This window comes from Saccoglossus kowalevskii, chromosome 16, assembly GCF_978046115.1.
Source record: "Saccoglossus kowalevskii chromosome 16, keSacKowa6.1, whole genome shotgun sequence".
NCBI lineage: Eukaryota > Metazoa > Hemichordata > Enteropneusta > Harrimaniidae > Saccoglossus > Saccoglossus kowalevskii.
In genome coordinates, this window is record NC_140656.1 from 12,608,681 (window position 1) to 12,631,645 (window position 22,965).

General features: G+C 34.5%; 2 protein-coding genes across 2 annotated transcripts; one reads left to right on the forward strand and one right to left on the reverse strand.

The window, feature by feature from the left end:
* LOC100377631 (ribosome maturation protein SBDS-like) lies at positions 1 to 4,266 on the reverse strand. The gene is made up of 5 exons (XM_002736576.4): positions 4,015 to 4,266; positions 1,772 to 1,901; positions 1,469 to 1,669; positions 845 to 1,015; positions 1 to 165 (listed from the first exon to the last, which is right to left on the reverse strand). Exons 1-5 carry the CDS (start codon positions 4,140 to 4,142, stop codon positions 37 to 39), a joined length of 759 nt encoding a protein of 252 aa, XP_002736622.1. The 5' UTR covers positions 4,143 to 4,266; the 3' UTR covers positions 1 to 36.
* Positions 4,267 to 4,579: 313 nt separating this feature from the next.
* Positions 4,580 to 21,396, forward strand: LOC100378973 (clathrin heavy chain 1-like). Its single transcript, XM_085491070.1, has 8 exons — positions 4,580 to 4,778; positions 12,777 to 12,996; positions 13,692 to 13,841; positions 13,970 to 14,091; positions 14,821 to 14,988; positions 16,214 to 16,333; positions 20,324 to 20,497; positions 21,125 to 21,396. Exons 1-8 carry the CDS (start codon positions 4,701 to 4,703, stop codon positions 21,284 to 21,286), a joined length of 1,194 nt encoding a protein of 397 aa, XP_085347196.1. The 5' UTR covers positions 4,580 to 4,700; the 3' UTR covers positions 21,287 to 21,396.
* The last annotated feature ends 1,569 nt before the right edge of the window (positions 21,397 to 22,965 follow it).

Genomic DNA, 22,965 nt, shown 5'->3' on the forward strand with positions numbered 1-22,965 from the left:
TTTAAATTATTCAAAGTTATTTATTTCAAATCAAAATTACTCCACTCTCTCATCGCCTTCTTCTACATCTTTTAAACTCAGAAGTTCAAGTGAACCTTGTCCTCTCGTTGTTGATTTGACAAGATCGTCCATCTCTCTGAAACAACCAGGATCAATCAGTAACACCTGAAATGTGAAAAACACAAAAATGCATCAATTTTGGAAATACAATGATTATATAACCAAAGATTTGCCAAGCATGTAGCCATTGTTCATTGTAGTCTACAAGATAGCAAAGTTTCACATTACACCATGATCCCCAAAGCACTATAAAGCTCTATAATGACCTAAGTGTAACTTTAAACCACAGACTGACTCTCTATCTCAGGTCTGGAAATGCTATTACCCCCCCCCCCCCCATTGCTTAAGATGTCTATCAGCTGGATTAGTGGGACAACTCTCATGATGACAATCAGTATATTTGTTGAATACAGACACAGCACTCTGGTTAAGATTTTAACGTTTTTGTCATGAATGAAATAAGTTTACAAATATTCTCTGCGATGTGGCTCACTTCAAAATCATGAGCTGTTTATTTTTAATACACTGCCAACGCATGAACAAACTCAATATTTCAGTCAGTTATTCTTTATAAAACTATAAAAAAAAGAATAATTTTTAGTAAGTTAAATTGGTTGGCAGGTATAATTTTGATTGTTTTTTCCAAAAAAAGAGTCGCGTTTTAAGACACTAAAAATGTAAATGTAAACCAAGATTGTCTGTAATGATGGGATAATTGTTCACAGAATGATTTTGTTTTGCATATATTGTTTATTAAAACTGATAATACAACTGATAAGCTTACCATTTCTAAATCTCCATCCCATTCCTCATGCTCAATTGTTTTGATAAGTGGTGTTAATTTGTCTTTGACTTTCTTAGCTTCCTTTTTTGGAAGTCTGATTTTAATTCTCATCTGAGCTCTGTCTATTTTCATGATGTCTTGCTCTTTCAATTGCCTAATTACCTCCAATGCCTGCAACAACAAATATAAAATTTGATCTATTGGTATACAGTTTTAAGACAATTACACTGTCTGTCTCGGCAATTACCATTACCTGAGCATTGCATAACTGGGGAAGCAATCCTGGTGGACTACATTATCTGCAACATGGTTGGGTAAAACTGTAACTGTATATAGACAGTGACAGAAATTGCATTACTAACAGTGTCTGGTCTGTGTCTATCCACAAATAAATATATTTTGAAAAACAATTTTTTATTAACATGCATTCTTGTTTATTTTCCCGAACAGATTTATCTTGTAAAGATCAATGACTATATTGATTACAAGCGTGTTACTGTTATACTGTTAATATCTTAAACATTCATGCCAAGGAGTTGAATGCTGGTGATACTCATGTGGTACTTGTTTAGATTTCGACAAGAAATAAACAAAGCTTTGAGTGTTTATCTAGCTTTTATTTACCTGTTGTTTTGTACTTCGTGTTGGTTTTACTGAAAAGTGAAGATCTTTCATTCCTCTCTCAATTAAACCGACAGTGTATGGCCTTTTAGTCTCTGGATTGACACACTTTTCTGCTACAATTGTTGCAATATCTCTGAACATTGCGTCTAATTGTTGATGTCGCTCTTTTTCAGAAACTTGAAACTCTCCCTTTGCCAGAATCTGCAATAAAATGACATTATATATTATTATTTTTTTTTAATTCTTTTATTTTTGTTGTTCATATCTTATGCATAATGAATTTTAATATTTAAAACTGCTCACCATTTTACATATTTCTGTTTGATCTTCTGTACCAAAAGCTCTCTTCAAGTCTTCCTTTTTAGACACTTGACCCTTTGAAACATTTGTAAATACAGTGTGTGTCTGTAAAACCTCATCAATGTCTTTCTCTCTGAAAAATAAACATACAAGTCAGTCAGTCACAAGTTAGTCTATAGAGTCTTATACCAGATTAGGTATTTGTGCTCGCGTTCAATTCACGTACGATTCGCATTCGATTCATGTACAATTGACGTACAAATTGAAATACCAATAATTTACATAACAGTTTATATATAGCATATTTTGTGTAGGAAAAATAGGGATCAACCTATTTTTTTTGGAGAAAATCATGGTTATAAAGTTCCAAGTTCGAAAGTCACCTAGGCTCAAACAAGTATAAATTGCTATATAGAAACAGACGAGAAATGCCTAAAAGAACATGAATCATATGTAAAAAATATATGTAAAAAATATATTGTCTCAAATTATCACCACTCAATTAAAAAAAACTATTACAATTTTTAAAAACAATGACGTTGATGTTTTTATTTATAATTATTGCCCTTTGACCTTCCTGGCATTTATAACATTGTTTTCCACAGATAATACTAAATTGATTTCTATTTTTTCGCACAAAGATATTTTTAAATTAGTTGAAATTGTTATATATCAACATTTGTGTTTCAAATGAAATATTCTATCTTTTCATATTAGGCCACACTGATTTAATTTTATGGACGACATGCTCTGAAGACCGCAAAACTAATGCGAGAGGGCGGAAAAAAAAATTCGGCCAAAAAAAAGATGCTGCTAAAACCACGTGACTACGGAGCTATTATTACGAATTTGACCACAGTGTATCAAAAAAACAACAAGTCTTTATTTGTAGGAGGCACATGCTGATGTACACATTTCGTACTGTATTACTGTCACAGGTATCATCACTTTTGATTTTGAAAAGGCAAGAGGATAAGGCAGATGTTAGCTTTGCCAAAGGCATACACATCAACTCAATAATAAAGAAAAACTTACTGTGTTGTATTGAAAAAAATAAATAATTAAAAATGAACAATAAGTTTGTCAACAGCAACCTGGAAATTAACTTCTTTGACATTCAAACTACAGCTTTTAAAGTGACACTTCAGATAGACTAAGTGTAGACACAAATGCTCTAGAACTACTTCAACTATGTAACAAATTATAAGATGCTCGATATTAAAAAAAAAAACACCAACAGAGAGTCAACAAAAATTTGGATGCAGAAAATTATGTACATGTATCTTGATGAAAATGGGTCATATGATCAAAATATTACTGAATATGTGTGCAAGCAAATTATCTGAATCAGAAAATGAAAAAAAAATAATAAGGGAACTTCGGCCAAGGAGCTTCTGCTGCTTTCATTGCAGTTTTGTCAACTTCAATGTGGACAAAGTAACCGAACTGATTTGTCGCCTGACCGACTTTTAGGCCACCATACACCTCCACTCCTCTCCCATTTCTTTCATCATTGCAGTAGAAACGCAGGACAGCAACTCTGGACAATATGTTCACAAAGTTGTCTGGGCAAAACTCGCTTGCCGCTACCGACCTCTCGTATAGCTGTGTAAACGTCTCCCTAGCCAACGTCAATTGCGTACCAGTCTACAACAATCCCTCCATTTCACCTCTGAACTTTTATGCTCACGTATTTTGGTGGTGTGGTCGCCATGTTGGATCATTTATGGCAAAATTTGCATGTTTTGAGGCAACCTCTTTCCCATAGGTCTTTGCGCTTTACGTAACGCGCATCTAACTGTGCGGAGTTTGGTTTTGAGGTAGTCCAAAACGAGTTTTACGACAAGTCAGCGCTTTTCAACAATATGAGTCGACAAGTTCCGAACAGAAAAACGATCTGTGGAGACTCGTCATCAGGCGAAAACTAATGCGCGCGCGGATGTCATCCATAAAATTAAATCGGTGTAGCCTTACTTCAATCCCGGAGAGTTGAGATAGTTTGTAAGTCTGACTCTGATGGCCAATTAACAATATTGTGCAGAACCCTAGCCGGCCAAACGACATCAGACCTCAATAACACTACAGGTTTTGGAGCACCGCAGTGGGCGCAACTCGCGCTACCTTGTCAGGCTACCTTGCACACTAAAAAAGTCGCAATTCTGAATGGACTGTAAATTATTTATACATGTAATTATATTCGCGGTGATGTAAACATAAAGCTCACACTTGCAGTGAAAATTACTCACATTTTATCTTTCCATGATATCACCTTATTTTTATAACAAGCGATTTCAAATCTTTTGCCAGCTTTCTTCATCCTTACTATTGCAACATTAGTCAGTCGAATTTGATTTGTAGGAGTAAATATGGACATCTTGAGAAAGAGTTTTTAAAATACGTGTCCTATAAAATATCAGTAAATAAACGCAATAACAACGTGCCTCTTCCTTTGGTTTGTCCTCACAGCGGTGACTGCGACACACAATGCCTGTCATCAAGTTGTGCAATTTCTTATTTTGAAGTCTCAAATTCACTTCCGGGTCGCGGGATTTCCCGGCAAAAAGTCATTCATTTACGGTCCTATTATTTTCGAAGAAGTATATATTTTATCCGAACTATTTTTCACGTTTCCATACATTTACTTTCAAAACTAAAATTCGTTATTTAATTTCAATCCAAAAAAAACATTGTTTTAGCAAATATATAACCAACACACATACGGGACAGTCCCATATTGACCTTTGACCTCGAATTATATCTGTGGTAAACAAGAAGGCTGGTGATGACTAATGCTGGCGTCCTTTCTTTTGTTGGCTCATTTACACTCCTTTCTAGGACACCAGTTTATGTTTCCGGTGCGTGAATCTTTTCCTTACAAGTTGAAACCAGTATGATAACATAGCAAAACGGGTAGTGTGCGAGCTGGCATATAATGGCACGTAGTTATAGTGGCGGCGGCAGCGGTGACAACCAGGTCCTCGCACTGGTTCAAATGCGTACAGTAACTCAGGTGAGTGGTCGTAATTATGTTCTATAAATAGCACATGGATGAATGATTGTAACAGCTGCTCTTTGTTAATTACTGCTCAACCGAAACAACATTGGCGTTGTCTGTTCAATGTGTTACCCTATCTCTAATATAATTGCTTTTTGCGGTCGATCTCTAACGGATTTTTTTGTAACCAGTCATAACCTAAACTTGTACATATAATATATAAAGTACACCCACCGAAAGCGGCGGGAAGGCTTACTAAAGTCTGGAGGTATGTGATAAACATAGCTTGTCACAAATATTAAATAGATCAAGTAAAACATTATTTTGGAAATAAATTTCTGCTGTATAATTCATGTTATTTTACACCTAAAAACTAAAGAGCTATATGTATTTTATGGATGATTTATTATATGATAATGGATTACTGCAGATTCGGTTATTTTGATGAGCTAGCATATGCAGCTATTTAGAAATACCGCCAAATCACAAAATATTTTTTAGTACATCTCAATTAATCGAACAACTAAATTTTATTTCTGAGTTAAAACATGCGTCTGTTTTTGAAAGCCACCATGTAACAAAAATGCTATCAGTCATGTCTCAGACTAATAAAAGCAATTACATGTTATAGCAACATGTTATTTTTGGAAAGGAAATGTCGGCACCAGATTTCAGTATGCAAATCACACACAATGTTGACACGTCCTGTTGAAGTACTCTGTGAAAACACTTTTCTCGATAATCAAAAATCATGGAATACAGTATTTTCTGTTGCATGAATTCATAAATATTTGTAGAGTACAATTTCAATGTTACTAGTAATTTACAATTGGATGTGATCTTATGCATCTTCGCTAGCCAAGGACCATTTATTCAGCTGAAGCCTCAACATAAACCCTTTGCAGATTTCCCCACGATTAACTGTATATCGCACCCCTCAAATGATTATAAAATCAACTTTGTCTCATTTGCATTACCCAATCAGAACTCACGATAGAAACGACACATTGAATTTGTTACTAGTCTTTTCTCTGAAAACGAGCTTACTGACCATCAAAAAGCACTTAGAGCTGTATGTGGGGGGAACGATGTTTTTGTTGCAACGAAGACAGGATCGAGCAAGTCGATATGTTATCACTATCAGTTTTGTCAATTTACTAAAACAGAGTTTGCACAAACATTTAGACATTCCATTGTCTTCGTTCACTTTCCCACAATTTTCAACGTTGGAATATGAAATTTTGGAAACATGTCAACGATTATATGCCTTCTGTGCTTGATTCTGGGGGAATCAGCGCTAAGCCTATATGTACAGACCGCCATTGTTTTAATTTGTGATGACCCCCAACCTTCAAATTTATGATACAGCAACACTGATTGGTGGCGCCAGCTCCTTGGCACGCCCAATCAAATGACTCAATTTAACCAATTTAACTCAATTTAGTCTTTGATTTAACTGCAGTGAAATACAGCATTTCCTAACACGATCACGCACGGGTTCGTGGGACAGTTATGAATGGTCGGCTTTAGCGAAACTGTGTGATTCCGACGATGGATCTAATGTAATTCTTATCTAAAAATTGATGAGAAGGCATGATTTAAACATGCATATGAAACCTCAAATTGTGACTGTCAATTACAGGTTTATTCAAATTAAAGTTGTTCTTCAAACTGTGACAATACATATACATGTACATCCTTTCAAACAGACTATGGTGTATGGTCTCACATCCATTAACTTTTTTATGTACATGTACATACAAAGTGATGGGTGGGCCCCCCACATTGATGCAGTCCTGTGGCACCACAAATCACTAATGTCCTGAAGTAAGTCTGTACTGTGAACACTACAGTTACAAACCGGTCGATAAAAGAAATGGGACACAAATACCGTAAAAGAACCAGCATTGTTAAAATTGAACAGAAATTACACTTGTAGCCCTAATTGAAATCTAAGTATTATGTAAACAAACTATTGTATGTGTAAACGTCCTGTCCAATTTGACACACAAGCGATGATTTCACTTCAGTAAAGTACTCATCACTTTCACATTATGTAAAAATTCAATTTAAAAAATAATCAAAATGTAGATTCATCGTTGAATAAAAATTAGATAAATATTCTAGCCAAAAAAAACGATAAAAACGTCAAACGACATAGTAGCAGTGACACGTTGTACCGGTACAGCTTCTAGTCCAAGTCAACACATGCTATTTTGCCAATATTTTGTATTGCACAGCTGTGAATATGATTTATTAATTGATACATGTATGGTCGTCATGAAACTAATATCTCTTGTTTAAAACAATTCACACTAAACATACTGTGATTAGTAGACAAAGGCAGGAAAAAAATTAATCTTACTGAAACTGGGCATGTTTTTAATTTGAAAAATAATTAAAATGGAAGTTCAACTTTGTTGTGTATGTCCACGATTCAAAATGTTCATGAGAATTGAATGAATACAAACATTTTGGTACCGGTAGTTTCAACCATCTATTACCTGTTGGTTATTTATACATTTTACAATTGTGGTGGTACAAAATATATAATCAAACACAGCCCTTGTATGGATGTAGCTGTATCTATCCATTGTCCTCATTCGTACATGTAAGGTTTTGCTGAAGCCAACCATTCAAGGATGTTCCCATGAACCTGTGTGTTATCGTGTTAAGAAAAGTTATATTTGACCTGGCAGTTAAATTAAATGAATTGATTGTGTGTGTGTGTTCCTGTAACAACAACAACTCATATTAATTTTAAATTTAAACCACTAGGCAATAGATGTTATGATTTTATATCATGTCATAGCTTTAACTGATTTAAACATGTTTTGATTTCTCCTGGGAATGCATCACAACAGGGACTTTGTGTTCTATTTGCCATTGAAATGCACAAGAGCATGGGCTGTTGTGTTTGATTTCATCAACAGTGAATACAGGTTTTAATGTGGAAATTCTTAAAATTATAATGCTGGACTGGTCAAGGCAATGGCCAAACTCTTGAATCTTGGCTGGTAAAGATGTTTTGCACGAACAATATCAAGTTGTATTGCTCTTGCGCTCATCGTGTTATGAATTCTGACTGGATAAATTATATTGATACAACAAAAAGCAGGACAGTCAATCAGATTGTCTTCAAACATTAGCAAGTGAATGGTATGTGAACTAAGCCATGCGTATTATATACCGGTTAGTGCATAAAATGGTTAATTATTCACTGTGTTTTAATTTTGCTTATTTCGCTGACTGGAAAATGCGCTAAATTAAAACACAGTGAATATGTAAAATTTAGCATACATGTAGAACACATTATCTAAATGATAAAAATCGTGAATTAACCCCCACTGAATACAATGTATGTCTGAAATGCTTAATCAGTAAAATTTAAACCCAGTGAAAATTAGTCATTTTATAGTAGCTGGTTTGGTCTAAATATTTGTCAATAGTTTATATTTCAGTGTATGTATATATATCAGAACAACAAATTCATGTATTCTAATATAGGAAAGTGGATTGTTTAGAATCTTCATCGCAATATGAATAAAAGTGTGGCAGGGATTACAAACTCTGTTAGCTGTATCCTTATAAAAATTGAGTGTTGCTGTTTACAATCTGCATATTAATATAGTTCTCTTAACAGCTATATGTGAATACCACAGCATGATGGCTAATTTGCATATTGGTAATTAATCTACATCTTTATTTCATCACATGGAAAATAATTACCATCGTTTTTTTTTTTTTTTTTTTCTTGAAAGTTTAAAGCATGGCATTTCTGTAGCCAATTATGGTACATATAAAAATGCTGTGTTTGCATGTCTGGGGAGAACACTGCAATGTGATGGTTTACCATCTACCATATGCTGACAAAGAGCAGACTGTTGACAATTCAATGAAACAAATTAGGCCTGAGAACTCTTAACATTCTAACAAAGACTTAAGAGACGTGTGGATGTTCTGAGTGGTCTAAACAATGGCTCACATAACTAAGAACACAATGTTATGTTGTGTCACTCTCTGAAGTATCACAGACTACCGGGCTTGAATTCACAAATTCAATCGAAATCTAACGATCCATGCAGGTTAATACAAGCAACACATACTGGAAAGAAAAGAAGCATTGCTTTGACCCTAGCGTTAATATTGTTTGAATGAATTCAATTGGAATGAATGCTACTGACTTTTAAAAGCCATGCTTTCATTGCTCTAGATTTCAAAACAACCTCCTGCATGTAAATGTATGACCTTTATGGGTTGGCCTTATTAAATCATGGGGGGGGGGGGGTGGCAACTTAATTTGCAAGCTCGACACTAATGGATAAATTATTGCAGGAAAAACATATTGGCACATACAGAAACATTAAATGAGAACAAAATTTCACTGGTTACATTCTTCCAAACCCCCTCCCCCCCATGATTTTAAATGGTTGACCCCTTAGCCTAGAATTTATGCCCTTTCTAAGGAATCTTCGACTGCTATAGTATATGTGGAGCATGGATTGTCAGTTTATCTTTGTATTCATGTAAATTCATTGAAATGTCATTTACTATGAGTCGGTCGAATCCAAACCATGTGAAGTAAAATTTTATAAGCAGTGTTAAGTTCACAAGAGACTAAGTTTTACAGTACACTTCTTCATTAGCCACAATCTTTGGATACTTGATGCGATGACGTAATTTCAATCCGCCGATTATTTTTATGTTCAACAGCTGACAATGAATGTATTGGGTGTGGATGAAATGCTATGCATTCAAAATATGTTTAAGTTTTATTTCTACAATGCATGTAGAAGGAATTTATTATCAAATTAATTACACTATTGATTACAGACATTTGTAATTCAATATGTGGTGTGATTTCTCAAGATTAGTAAAAGGAAATAAAGCTAGCATGGCTTAGTAAGTCGGGTCAAAAGTATATGAACAATACGTGTCATATTTCAATTTTAGTGAAAGTGTTGTTTTTTTTCATTTTAAAACATGAGACAAAAGATCCACCTGCATGGACAATATTGTGAGAAATGTACATACCTCAGACTATTGTTCTTTTTTGACATGAATTACATGAGCCCATATTTCCACCTTGGTGATGATTTTTATTCCTTGAACTGTGATTTACAGCAATTTTCAACTTATGTACAAGTGTATAACTTCAGTATTAGACTTGATATTATAGACTCCTCTGTTCAAAAAAGGGACACCATTTGGCTGTACACACCATGTATACCGTATATCATATTGTAAAATACTTTATTTTAGCTTGAATTAAGTTTCACTGAAAAGACTTTTTGGGTGTTTTGTATGGAATTTATTTTCACTCATTTTTGATGAGTTGAATGTAAACAAGTCATTGTCAATGACACGTCCCCGTTCCGTTCATATTTGAGTGACATATACATTCAAAGCAGATCATGACCGAAATGCACCTGCATATGTACAACACATTGTGCTAAATCTGAACAAAATCCATCCATGCATGACTGAGATCCGGTTCTGGAATTGTGAAAATACGTGATTTTGATGCATTTTCGGCCTTAAAATGGCTATCATTTCGCTATTGTTAAGCAGATCATGAAACAAAGGCACATATCTATTTGTGACATGATGTACCATGTGTGTGTGAAGTTTGAACTTGATCAATCCAGACATGTCTTGGATACGGATCCAGAACTGAATTCTTTAACAAAATGGCCGCCAGTCGGCCATTTCGAACTTGATCCGAAAAAAAAAAAGACGTGCATCAAGGTCCTATTATGTTTAATGTATGTACCAAATTTGAACAAAATCCATCCATGCATAACTGAGATACGGGTCCGGAATGGTGAAAATGTGCGATTTCAATGCATTTTCGGCCTTAAAGCGGCCGCCATTTGGCTATCGTTAATGAGATCATGATACAAATGCACATACATATTTGTGACATGATGTACCTTGTGTGTGTGAAGTTTGAACTCGATCAATCCAAGCATGTCTCGGATACGGATCCAGAACTGAATTCTTTAAAACAAAATGGCCGCCAGTCGGCTATTTCGAACTTGATCCGAAAAAAAAAATGACGTGCATCAAGGTCCTATTATGTTTAATGTATGTACCAAATTTGAATGAAATCCGTCCATGCATAACTGAGATCCGGGTCCGGAATGGTGAAAATGTGCGATTTCAATGCATTTTCGGCCTTAAAGCGGCCGCCATTTGGCTATCGTTAATGAGATCATGAAACAAATGCACATACATATTTGTGACATGATGTACCTTGTGTGTGTGAAGTTTGAACTCGATCAATCCAAGCATGTCTCAGATACGGATCCAGAACTGAATTCTTTAAAACAAAATGGCCGCCAGTCGGCCATTTCGAACCCGATCCAAAAAAAAAAATGACGTGCATCAAGGTCCTATTATGTTTAATGTATGTACCAAATTTGAACAAAATCCGTCCATGCATAACTGAGATCCGGGTCCGGAATGGTGAAAATGTGCGATTTTGATGCATTTTCGGCCTTAAAATGGCCGCTATTCGGCTATCGTTAATCGGATCATGAAAAAAATGCATGTGCATATGTCCCATATAATGTGTGATGTATGAGTGAAGTTTGAACTCAATGGGTCCATGCATGTTCGAGATACAGGTGATCACGGACGCACGGAAGCACGGACGCACGGACGCACGGACGCACACAGGGCAAAACATAAGTCCCCGTTTTCGGACTGCGTCCGAACGGGGACTAAATATAGGGAAAAAGGTATATTTGCTGGATTTTATTTTCACTGAATCATTCCTTCGGCGAAAATAGTAAAAATGAATTCCAAGCGAATATAAAGTATTTTACAGAATTTACTTTAGTAGAAAGCACATGTGTTTCCAAAAAAAACATGTGTTTAAAAAAAAAAAGTACGTGTAAATGTAAATGACGGAGCTGTGTCTATAGTCAAAACAAGTAATATTTTCATGATCCAGTATACAATACATGCATCTGTTGGTTTATATGTGCTTCAATTGAAAATGTGCTTTTTAAATATATGTAGAGTTAGTAAATATGGTACATGTATACAGTTTTACAATAGAAGTATTAGTAACTACTTCCCAAGAGAGAGGTGAATGCAAACCTATTACTTAAAGCAGGGGAGTCGTCACCTGCGCATGCGCCAGATGGCCATAGCGTGTCAATGTTTACAAACAAGCATCTACCCATGAGCCTTTGTTTTTAGCGTGTGTTGTTATCATAGCTTGGGACTCAATTCTCGCATGTGCACAGGTGACGACCCTCCCACTTTAAACTAAAAATAGTTTATTCTAATATTCATACCATACTAAGATACAGCAATTTGGACATTTTGCAAATTTTTACAAAATAAAAGTTTATCATTTAAAAAGGCTACTTGTATCAATGGGGCTGGTAGAAATACTAACTTGAAAGATAAACTTACAAGTTCTACTTTACGTACTGACAAACTCGTGAAAAACGACACACCAAACGACGAGTAATTACTTTCCATTTAAACTAAATTGTATAATGAAACATTCTGAAAGCTAAATATGTAAATCAAACGATTCGGTCAAGTACTGTTCTGACTGATGAAGGGTTCAACAAAGAACCGGAAACAGCACCATCACACTAGTGAATAATCCAATTACGGATATAAATTTGAGTGCTGTATCGACATGCGACGTGCTGTATCGACATGCGACGTGCTCTAATGTTACATGTTTAAGTCTAGTTTCATAACAAGATGTAGTATAAATGACATGATCTAATCCCAGGGATTGACTGCTTTCTCTTTAACTTTAGTTAAAGTGCACAGTTGTCGCATCACATCATGTTTGATGTGGGTCCCATGCGACGTAACACATAATTTGAATTACATGAAATTTGATTACATAGTGAAAATTGCTACATGTGTTGGTTTGACTTTCAGCACTTTTTAACTCAGTGTAACTTTATGTGTATTCTTGGGTTGACAGTTGTGTTCATTGATTAATTATATACATGTATATTATGATTATTTCCACAGCTTCGAAATTACGAGATACAACCAGAACAAATTAATGTACAGAAAGTAGCCATGACATCATCAATGTGGGTATGTTGTTGCCATGACACAAGAAGAAAGCGCCATAAAAGGCTTGTTACTATTGTGAATATCAACAGTAAGGAGCCCCACGCCCGTAGTTGGCCTACAATTGCTGATAGTGCTGCCATGAACCCAACCAATCCGCTTATAGCTTTGAAAGGTAAGAATAACTGATGTGTTGACATCATCACCAGCCGAGGTCCATTTATTTGAACATTACCTCGTCACCATTATCTCTGCAGATACTGTTCCAAACTTCATAGGATTCTGCATTATGCGTGAAATTGAACTTGAAAACAGGACAAATAACGGCCATAGCGTCGTAGTAACATCAAAATGTCATGTAGCTATTTTCATGTTCAATAATACATGTGTAATGATGGTCAGTTTTGATGACGTACGATTGTTCCCCTCTAGAAGATAAGTATTTCCACATTTAATTGTAAAAAAATGGTATTCAAAACCAAAAATCGGTTCATTTTTTGTGACAGACGTTCGTCTCGCACCATTCATGGATAACTTGAGATCTTGTAGAAAATTCATTTTTGAGCTGATTTCCCCTTAGTTTATACACCAATATTATCACCTGTCAATATTATCATCTGATACCAATTGTTTGTCAAGCTCCTTGATACAAGTGACATCTAAGGCTAGTATTATCCACAAACCGAAGGTGAATGGATAATACAGCCGATGATGCCACAAGTTGTTTTCTTCACATACATTGTACTGTGAGAACACACACAGATTGATGTTTATCACGCATATTGCGATGTTTAGTGTGAAATATGATCATGTGATAAGCACATATAACATTTTCGCTTTCATTTTTTCTACTTCTTTTTATATTATTAGGTGGTAAAACCATAGAAGTGTTTGATCTGCCTCGTAGAAAATTAATTCACAGATGTACTATGGATGATCCTATTGCTTATTCTTCTTGGATAAGTTCAGAGGTCATTGTCATAGTAACAACTTCTATAGTTTACCATTGGAATATTACAGGTATGTTGTACAAATTTATTTCTTTAACATTTATTAAGTTTTTTTTTGTTATTGTATCACTTTGGCAATTCTAATTTTTTTTTACCCAAGTTAATTGACACATCGATAATATATTTCTTTCTCTACAGCCGTAGAAAGCGAACCCTGTCGAGTCTTTCAGAGACACGGTCGACTTAAACACTGCCAACTTGTAAAGTACAAAATAGACAAGAAAATGAAGTGGATGGCTTTAACAGGTTTATATATGGAGGTAAAGTAGATATCAACTAAAAATAAAGAGAATTTAAACACTGATGTTTTGCTGAGTTAAATGGCCACGTTCCCATGATACCAACAGTATTGTGATATCACTACAGTGTATTCTTTCACCTTCACATTGGTCTGACATTGTGGCTTGACGACTGAGCTGTATTATATCAGGCGTCGCCGAGTAGGTTCAATTTGTAGACTTATGGATAAAGCAACGTTTCGTAGTATGTAACTCGTCAAACACCATGTATTCTCAACTGGCTAAGTTTGGAACATTACAAGAAACTACACTCTTGAGCTCGTGTTCTCGTGAAAAGTACAAAACAAGATGGCAACAGCACAGCAATAAAGTTAGCGCCCTAAACTGATAGGCAGCCTCTTTCTGGTACCGGTCTCTGATTGGCCAGAGAAAATATTTAAAATATTCTCGCTGCATCCAGCGACAGACATCACCACAGTCATTAATTAACCTGGCCGCCACAGTGGTTTATTTCAACTTTACCATTGTTGATTTTTTCACTTTTATGTAGTTTTGAAATAATTATGCAAATAATATGCAAACTTTATGCAAATTATTATTCACATTTTAAATTTTTTTTATTTGAAATTGTCACCGTCACTGTGGTTTAAATTTCTGTGGATGACTCTAGAAACATTGCATAAAACATCTTTAATAATAGATCTAGATTATTTCCTATCTCTCTTTTCACCATTTATATTATTATTTCAGGCTAGTGGTTACATACGTGGTATTACGCAGGTGTATTCCTGTCATTACCGTTTAAGTCAATGCATTGATGCCTATGCAGTAGAGTTTTGTGATTATCAATGTAATAGTAATCCAACGACATCCACCGTTGTTTGTATAGCAACAAGAACTCCAGCAAAGCAGGGAAAGGTAGGACCAAGCAATAATAATGTTTTATTATCCCAAAAAATGATACAGTGAATTGAATGAAAGAAAAAAAAATCAAAATAAATGGATAATCTGAACCGAAAATAGCTTTAAGCTAATCCAGTCCAATGCAGGAGATGTAGAATTTTTTTTTTTTTTTTGATAGATTGTGCATTGGTTGATTAATACAAAATACTATAATTAGACGATAATTATTAAGCGAAATATTTGCAACATTTTTCAACTCTTTGAAAACTGAAATCTTTTTTTTTTCATCTTTCACAAAATAAACCTGCATATTTGTGTTAAACTTTGATCAAGATCTGTAGCGCCAATAGGAAATTTTGTCTATTTTGGCCAAAATTAACAAAAAAAATTTAAAAAGTTTACATACAAATTTGTAAAATGTTGCGTCAACACTTTTGTGGGACAAATTATGAAAATCAAATGGTTAAAAATATCGTCCTCATTCTGTAATATTCAGTAATGTTAGGAGTTGAACCATCATTTATTTTAAAGTACATGGGCACTTTTATGTAGAACTAAAGTTTGATTTCTGGTTTGGGCACTAAACAATTTTGTTTTCGTTGCTTTTTTTCAGTCAAAACTCATTTGTTGTCATTTAGGATTGGTATCTCCTAAAAATATCTTTTTGTTTTCACCTTATTTTTATTAACATGTTAGGAAGGTTAGCGTTTTAATTACGTTAGGTTAATTAGGTTTGGAAGTTATTAACACTCTTCTATCACAAAACAAAACAAAAACATGGAATATAGTTTATGTGGCAAAATGCACTACTGGTATATCTAGCGTCAACACTTGCACTTACAAATAAAAGGAGAAAGACAATAGTGACATATAATGGTGGGAACTGGTGTCATCTGGAACTAAAATATTTTTTAAAATGAATGTCATTATCTATGTCAAATTGAGTTTTCTGGCTGGATAAATATATAATTTTTTTTTAATAAATTGTTTTTGTGTCAGACAACAGTTCTCTCCTGACTTTTTTGAATGTGCAAATTGCAAGTGATAGTGCTGACACATAGTGCATTTTTGCCACAGAAGTCATATTCATGTTCGGGTCTACATAACAGGACTGTGTGACCTATCATAATAGCATTACATTTGTATTGCAGTTCAATGCGTTGTCCTGGCATCAACCAGGTTGGTAGAATGCACACTCCTTTTAATGTTCAGTCAAAATATATAATTTAATTTTTTGCAGCTTCACATATTAGAATTGGGTCCTCACTTAGCAGGGAATACATCTCTTAGCAATCACTGCGATGAACTCAATTTTTCACAAGCTGATGAATTCAGGCATGATTTTCCTGTCGCAATGGAGGTAAGTTATCACTAAGCTCAATCATTAAAGTGCCTGTGCAATGCCACCCACACGCTTCCCATTTTAGATCTGTGCCCCACTGAAATGGGCAGTTATTGATTTTTTTGCTGAAAATGATTACTCGTATCCATGTAAATTTGAGATATTTCCTGTGCTGTAGCCACGCCCACCTATCCTGAAACTGTCGACTGTTTCCGGATTTCCGACTCTCGCCGAAAGTGCGCCACCAAATGCTAAAATATGAGAGGAAGCCATATCACTGTGTCATTCAACATACTTTTAAACGATATACATTTTTTGATCGGCGTTTCTTTTTTTTTGTCTATTTTATTTTATTAGCTCCGCTGTCGACTTTGTCGAGCGGAGCTTATCATATGAGTGATTGTCCGTCGGCGTCCGTCGTCGTCGTCCGTCGTCGTCGTCGTCCGTGTCAATGTTTTACTTTTTCGACTTCTTCTTGAAAACTACAAGCCTGAATGCTTTGATACTTGGTGTATATGTACCTTGGGTAGACCTCTCTTAGGTTTGTTCATTTCATGTTGATATCTTCAATTCTCTAATTTTGGTGAATATTTTTGTCATTTTTGGTAGAAAGTGATATTTTCGACTTCTTGTTAAAAACCGCAAGTGCAATTGCTTTGATATTACATATATAGGTACTACATGTGGACCTCTCTCAGATTTGTTCATTTTTTAATGATATCTTTAATTCTCTAATTTTGGTGAATTTTTTTGTCATTTTATGGTAAAAAGTGATATTTTCAACTTCTTGTCAAAAACCGCAAGTCCAATTGCTTTGATACTACATATATAGGTACTACATGTGGACCTCTCTCAGATTTGTTCATTTCTTGATGATATCTTCAATTCTCTAATTTTGGTGAATATTTTTGTAATTTTTGGTAAAAAGTGATATTTTCGACTTCTTGTTAAAAACCAAGAGTTCAATTGCATTGATATTACATATATAGATACTACATGTAGACCTTTCTCAGATTTGTTCATTTCGTGATGATATCTTCAATTCTCTAATTTTGGTGAGTATTTTTGTCATTTTTGGTAAAAAGTGATATTTTCGACTTCTTGTTAAAAACTGTAAGTCCGATTGCTTTGATATTATATATATAGGTACTACATGTGGACCTCTCTCAGATTTGTTCATTTTGTGATGATATCTTCAATTCTCTAATTTTGGTGAATATTTTTGTAATTTTTGGTAAAAAGTGATATTTTCGACTTCTTGTTAAAAACCAAAAGTTCATTTGCTTTGATATTACATATATAGATACTACATGTAGACCTTTCTCAGATTTGTTCATTTCGTGATGATATCTTCAATTCTCTAATTTTGGTGAATATTTTTGTCATTTTTGGTAGAAAGTGATATTTTCGACTTCTTGTTAAAAACTGCAAGTCCGATACTATACATATTGTTCATTTTCTAATGATGTCTTCTGTTCTTTAATTGAAATGTGCATTGCTAACAGCGGAGCTATCTCAGCCGACAGGCTGCTTGTTTTATTTTTGAGAAAGAGAATTTTTAGAGGTTGTTTTCACAACAAACATTTATGATGGTTAAACATTGTGTTGTGGGCGGTTGCAGTAATGCGTATAGTCATAGTGAAGGTGCGAAGTCGGTGGACGAAAGCCGTGAAAATAACGAGAAAAGGTTGGGGTAGACTTCCTCCTTAAGCGTCGAATGTAGTGTCCACTTCACCTCATTTTTTTTTTTTTTCGTAAAACTGTCCTTGTTCATGACAAAACAACTAGGTTTTAACGAGAAACGCCAACAACTTAAACCTGGCGCAATAAAAAATGTTTACAAAAAAATAGATTCCAGACCAGGCGGATTTTAGAAGGGAGAGAGACACTGGGTAAGTGTTTCAAATGATTTGACTTTTTTTGCGATCCTGATTATCGCTTTATAGAGACCACCCGTGTTATGTAAAAGGTAGCAGTAATTTTGATAATGACACGACAAAGAAGCGTCGGACAAACAAGAAATTACGCAGTCCTGTTTTCATTTTCGCAGGCTAAAAGTGTCTGAATTGTTCGGTGATTGGTGTTGAATGTCGAATTCACACCTTTGTTGTCTTTACTTGCAGCTTGATCTGCGTAATAAATTATGGATTAAGAATCCGGGCTTGGGCTGTCAATGTGTTTTCAACAAGTATATTTTTAATATGATGTCATAATTATGAAAATCACGCTAAATCCTCTCGGAATTTGTCTGTATGCGAGTTGCACTTGTTCCCGTCATGACCCGACGCGTTCACCCATCACAACAAATTTATTTCAACGCGGCTGTCATTTATTTAGTAACTGTGATTTGTCGTTTTTTTAATTATTTCTCTATTTTATTGATCACTATAATTCAATGTTTAGAATGTCAAAATATGTTCTCTTTTTATTTTAATTTTGAATGTTTTTTTTTTACTCAGACGATCGTTGAAATAAAACAGTGTAGTGACGTGCCTAGTAACCTGCTAAATAACAAGACGATTCAGGCGTCAAATTTGATTTTGTCCAATGTCCAGCGACAGTGTACAAACGTGTGCCGGTGACGGTCACGACCACGGTGACTAGCTACACCAGACCGGACATATTTTGCATCTGACCCAACCCCATGCAACAAACTTGATACTATCGTGTTCATTATGGTCCATTCTTACTCGACGAACAAGTACATAAGTGGCAATTTAGTCAAAGATGAGAAAACAGCACAAGAATTTCGCCTTATTTACACGTATCGGCAATGCAAGCTACCCAGCAACTTCCCCTTCTGACGTCACAGGGGGAATTTCTGTATGCAAATGAGAAGCTAATAAGGAGCCTCGTTTTAAAATACACAAAAATAAAGTTGCCGTAGACTGAGTTTAAAAGGCATTTTTTCACTTAAAAAAATAATTTATGCTTAGAAACATAAAAATTAATAAAATTTATGTATCAATGGATAATTTTAGGTGTGAAAATAGCAGCCATTTCACAGGCACTTTAAGTTAAGCCATCTATTTGTTTCGCTATTTTAAGTTAGTCAGAAGATAAAATTTCATTTAAATGTGAATAAGATGTAAATGTATCTTTAAACCAAAGTTGAAATATCCAAATTATACCTGTCATTGTCATTTACCTTACATCATCTGCTGAAGTGAATAAGAAAAATGGGGCATAAGCAATGGCGAATGCAAATAGGAACATACAGCACTGAACAGGGGCATCAGTCTATAGTATGCATGGAGAAGGCTCACAAACTGATCACATATTGATAGCAACTGGTTTTTAGAGATACGCTAAAAGTTCAAACAGATGTCAATGTTAAAGGTTCTCTGTGCCAAAATATGTTTTTTTTTTTTCATTTGATTGAAATGCCTGTAAAGACTATCCAGTAAAAGTACAATACTAGAATACACACATGTGCAGGCTTAATTCAATTTTAAATTTTTTTAGCTCCGCTGTCGACTTTGTCGAGCGGAGCTTATCATATGAGTGATTGTCCGTCGTCGTCGTCCGTGTCAATGTTTTACTTTTTTGACTTCTTCTTGAAAACTACAAGCCTGAATGCTTTGATACTTGGTGTATATGTACCTTGGGTAGACCTCTCTCAGATTTGTTCATTTCATGATGATATCTTCAATTCTCTAATTTTGGTGAATATTTTTGTCAATTTTGGTAAAAAGTGATATTTTCGACTTCTTGTTAAAAACCGCAAGTCCAATTGCTTTGATATTACATATATAGGTACTACATGTGGACCTCTCTCAGATTTGTTTATTTTGTAATGATATCTTCAATTCTCTAATTTTGGTGAATATTTTTGTCATTTTTGGTAAAAAGTGATATTTTTGACTTCTTATTAAAAACCGCAAGTTCCATTGCTTTGATACAATGCATATTGTTCATTTTCTAATGATATCTTCTGTTCTTTTATTGAAATGTGCATTGCTAACAGCGGAGCTATCTCAGCCGACTGGCTGCTTGTTTCTTTAACAGATCAGTGAACTTTATGGTTTGGTTTTTATATTAACAAAATTTGGTTGGTTGTTGCTATGTGATTTAGAATCAGGATTTCAAATCAGTACAGTACGAGTCACCAACCAGATTATGTTCACCTCGTCTCTGACGCCTGACAGCAAAGGCATTGTGGGAGTCTGTAAAAATGGAAAGGTAAGTAATCACCTCATAACTGTTGTCCTATACCTTGGTTTCTGTTCTTGTTTCTGTTGGTTTCCTATTTGCTTCGGTCACTTAACCTGTTCTCCACCAGACTTTCTCACCCAAATTTTTCCGCACTTTTTTTTCTTATAGTCTTCAATATTTCTAGAAATGAACACTAATTTTGGAGCAAACAAAACAAAATTTTCAGTTTTTACTCAGAAAATTTGGCTATTTTGTCCCAATCTTCTGAAGGAAAGTGCAGACTATGAACAGGACTGTATGGTGAATTTGTGATAAAAAGAGAGAAATGTTGTGAAACTGTCAACTCATGACAATGATGCCAAGATCATCAATTGATAGTACAAAAACACTGCACTCCCAAACTGATTCTGTGATGTTGAAAATGAGGTTTATATGTAAAAAAAAAAAGCCGTTTGTAGTGATTACTATGTTTGATGGTTGTTTCTCATTTATAGTATAGTAATTAAATATCATTTAAAGCCATAGATCATAATATGAATGCTGTGAATATGTCCCTACAGCACAGAAACTCTTTACCGCTAAAAGGCACGAATTATAGGTACAGGCCGGTATTCACTGATTTTCTCTGACCTTATTGTACGTTTTTATTGCTAGGTATTGTCAATACGAATACAAGAGGGAGAATTATTACAACACCTACAATGTAACTGCAAAAAGATTGTCATTGCGCAAAGACTTGCCAAGCAATTTACAAACAATGACAAGAAAAGAATATATCCAGAGTATCCATTTACAAGATACGACACTGCTGTCTGATTCTCTCTAATTGCATCGTCGAACAAACTCCCCATGTATTAACAGTAATCTGAACTCTGCTGCTTGAGGTGTTTCACTGAAGACAAATTTTAAAATGTCTTTATTATGTACCGGGTAATGTAAAAAAAAAGTCTTTATCAAAAATGTTTAAAGCCCAGTGGTCGTCGTACAGCGCGTGTTCGAATTTCATGACGACTGCCGACCTTTAAAAAATGGTCCTTCTTATCCCTTGATGAGTTGATGGTTTATTTTTTGCATTTTAATTCAAACTGATATTTTACCTTATTCATATTTTTTAAAAGCTGTGTTTTTCACAAATTTGTTTTTTTCAAAAATTACAGTTTTTGTAATTCTGAGCTAAAATTATCCTTCAGACGACAAATGATTGCTAATCCCTAGATAATTCTACAACTGTCTAGGCGCTGCTGGATTAAATCCAGATAAATAAAGATTTTTTTTCGTATTCATGTTTTTAATCATTTTGCACTCCAACGATAATTTTGACTCACTATTACCGAATATACACAGTATAAAAGTTTACCTATTGATGCTTTACATTGATATATGCAAAAGTAGTCTTGACTTTTGCTGTCATTTCAATTTTTCTGATCTGACTTAACTGTCATTCGGATTTCATGGAATATCATTTCTCTCTAAAATGCCCATTTGCATTTTTATTATCAAATGAATATCATTTTTATATCAATTTCTTTCACTTTTTCAAATGTTGACAAATATTTGTTTGATTTTTACTCCTTTGAGTTTCAGATCCTGTTAAATTTTTTTTTAGATAAAGTGCATATTGTTTTATTTGAAAGGCTAAATCTATGTGAAAATAAAGATAAATATTTCAAAATATTTTTGAACTGTTTAATAAAAAAAGTATTTTTTTTTTTTTTAAAAGGCAAGCAAACATAGGCTCTTGTTCGTTACAGCATTGATGGGTTGACTTTGAAATCAATGATGTGAATATAGGCTAGAAATAGAAATTTTCTGATTTAAATAACTTTCTCAAAAATAAGGGTCACAAGTCTTTATTTCAAACTTGAACTTTGACCCAATTTATTAAACATGAGATCATGGCAACCACAACCTTTTGCATGGTCTTTGCCATTGTCAACTTTTGTAGTTATCTACAAAAAAAGTTTAGATTCTGAGCTGTTTTATTTCCATACAAAAATGGTGATTTATCAGGAGTCTATCATTTGTTTTTGATAATTAATTAATGCTTGAAATTAGATAATTTTTTGGACACATAATGGGTATTAAGCAACTGCCATTTATACATAGTGCGCTTTCGTAGGATTGTCACATTATTTGGTTCTGCTGCACCATCCGCACAAAAAGTGCTTTTTTATGCTTCAATGCAAATTTTATATCACCATCTTTGTTATCATAATGATTTCTGGAAAATCTGAGAGAGATTAACTCGTTTCTGGAATCATGTTCATTTCATAGCATGCACACATAATGTAGATCTTATTGCAAAGAAGTACAAATGAATTTCTAACCGTTCGCATCACAGCGTACATTGACAACATATACTTTCATGTTATGGGATATGGGGCATGTTTGCTATTTTAGAAAACTGGGTCTAATGAATCAACTACTTTGCATAACAGTGTTTGATATATACCAATTATGTCACATGTGAAACAATGTATTGTTTACATGAAATT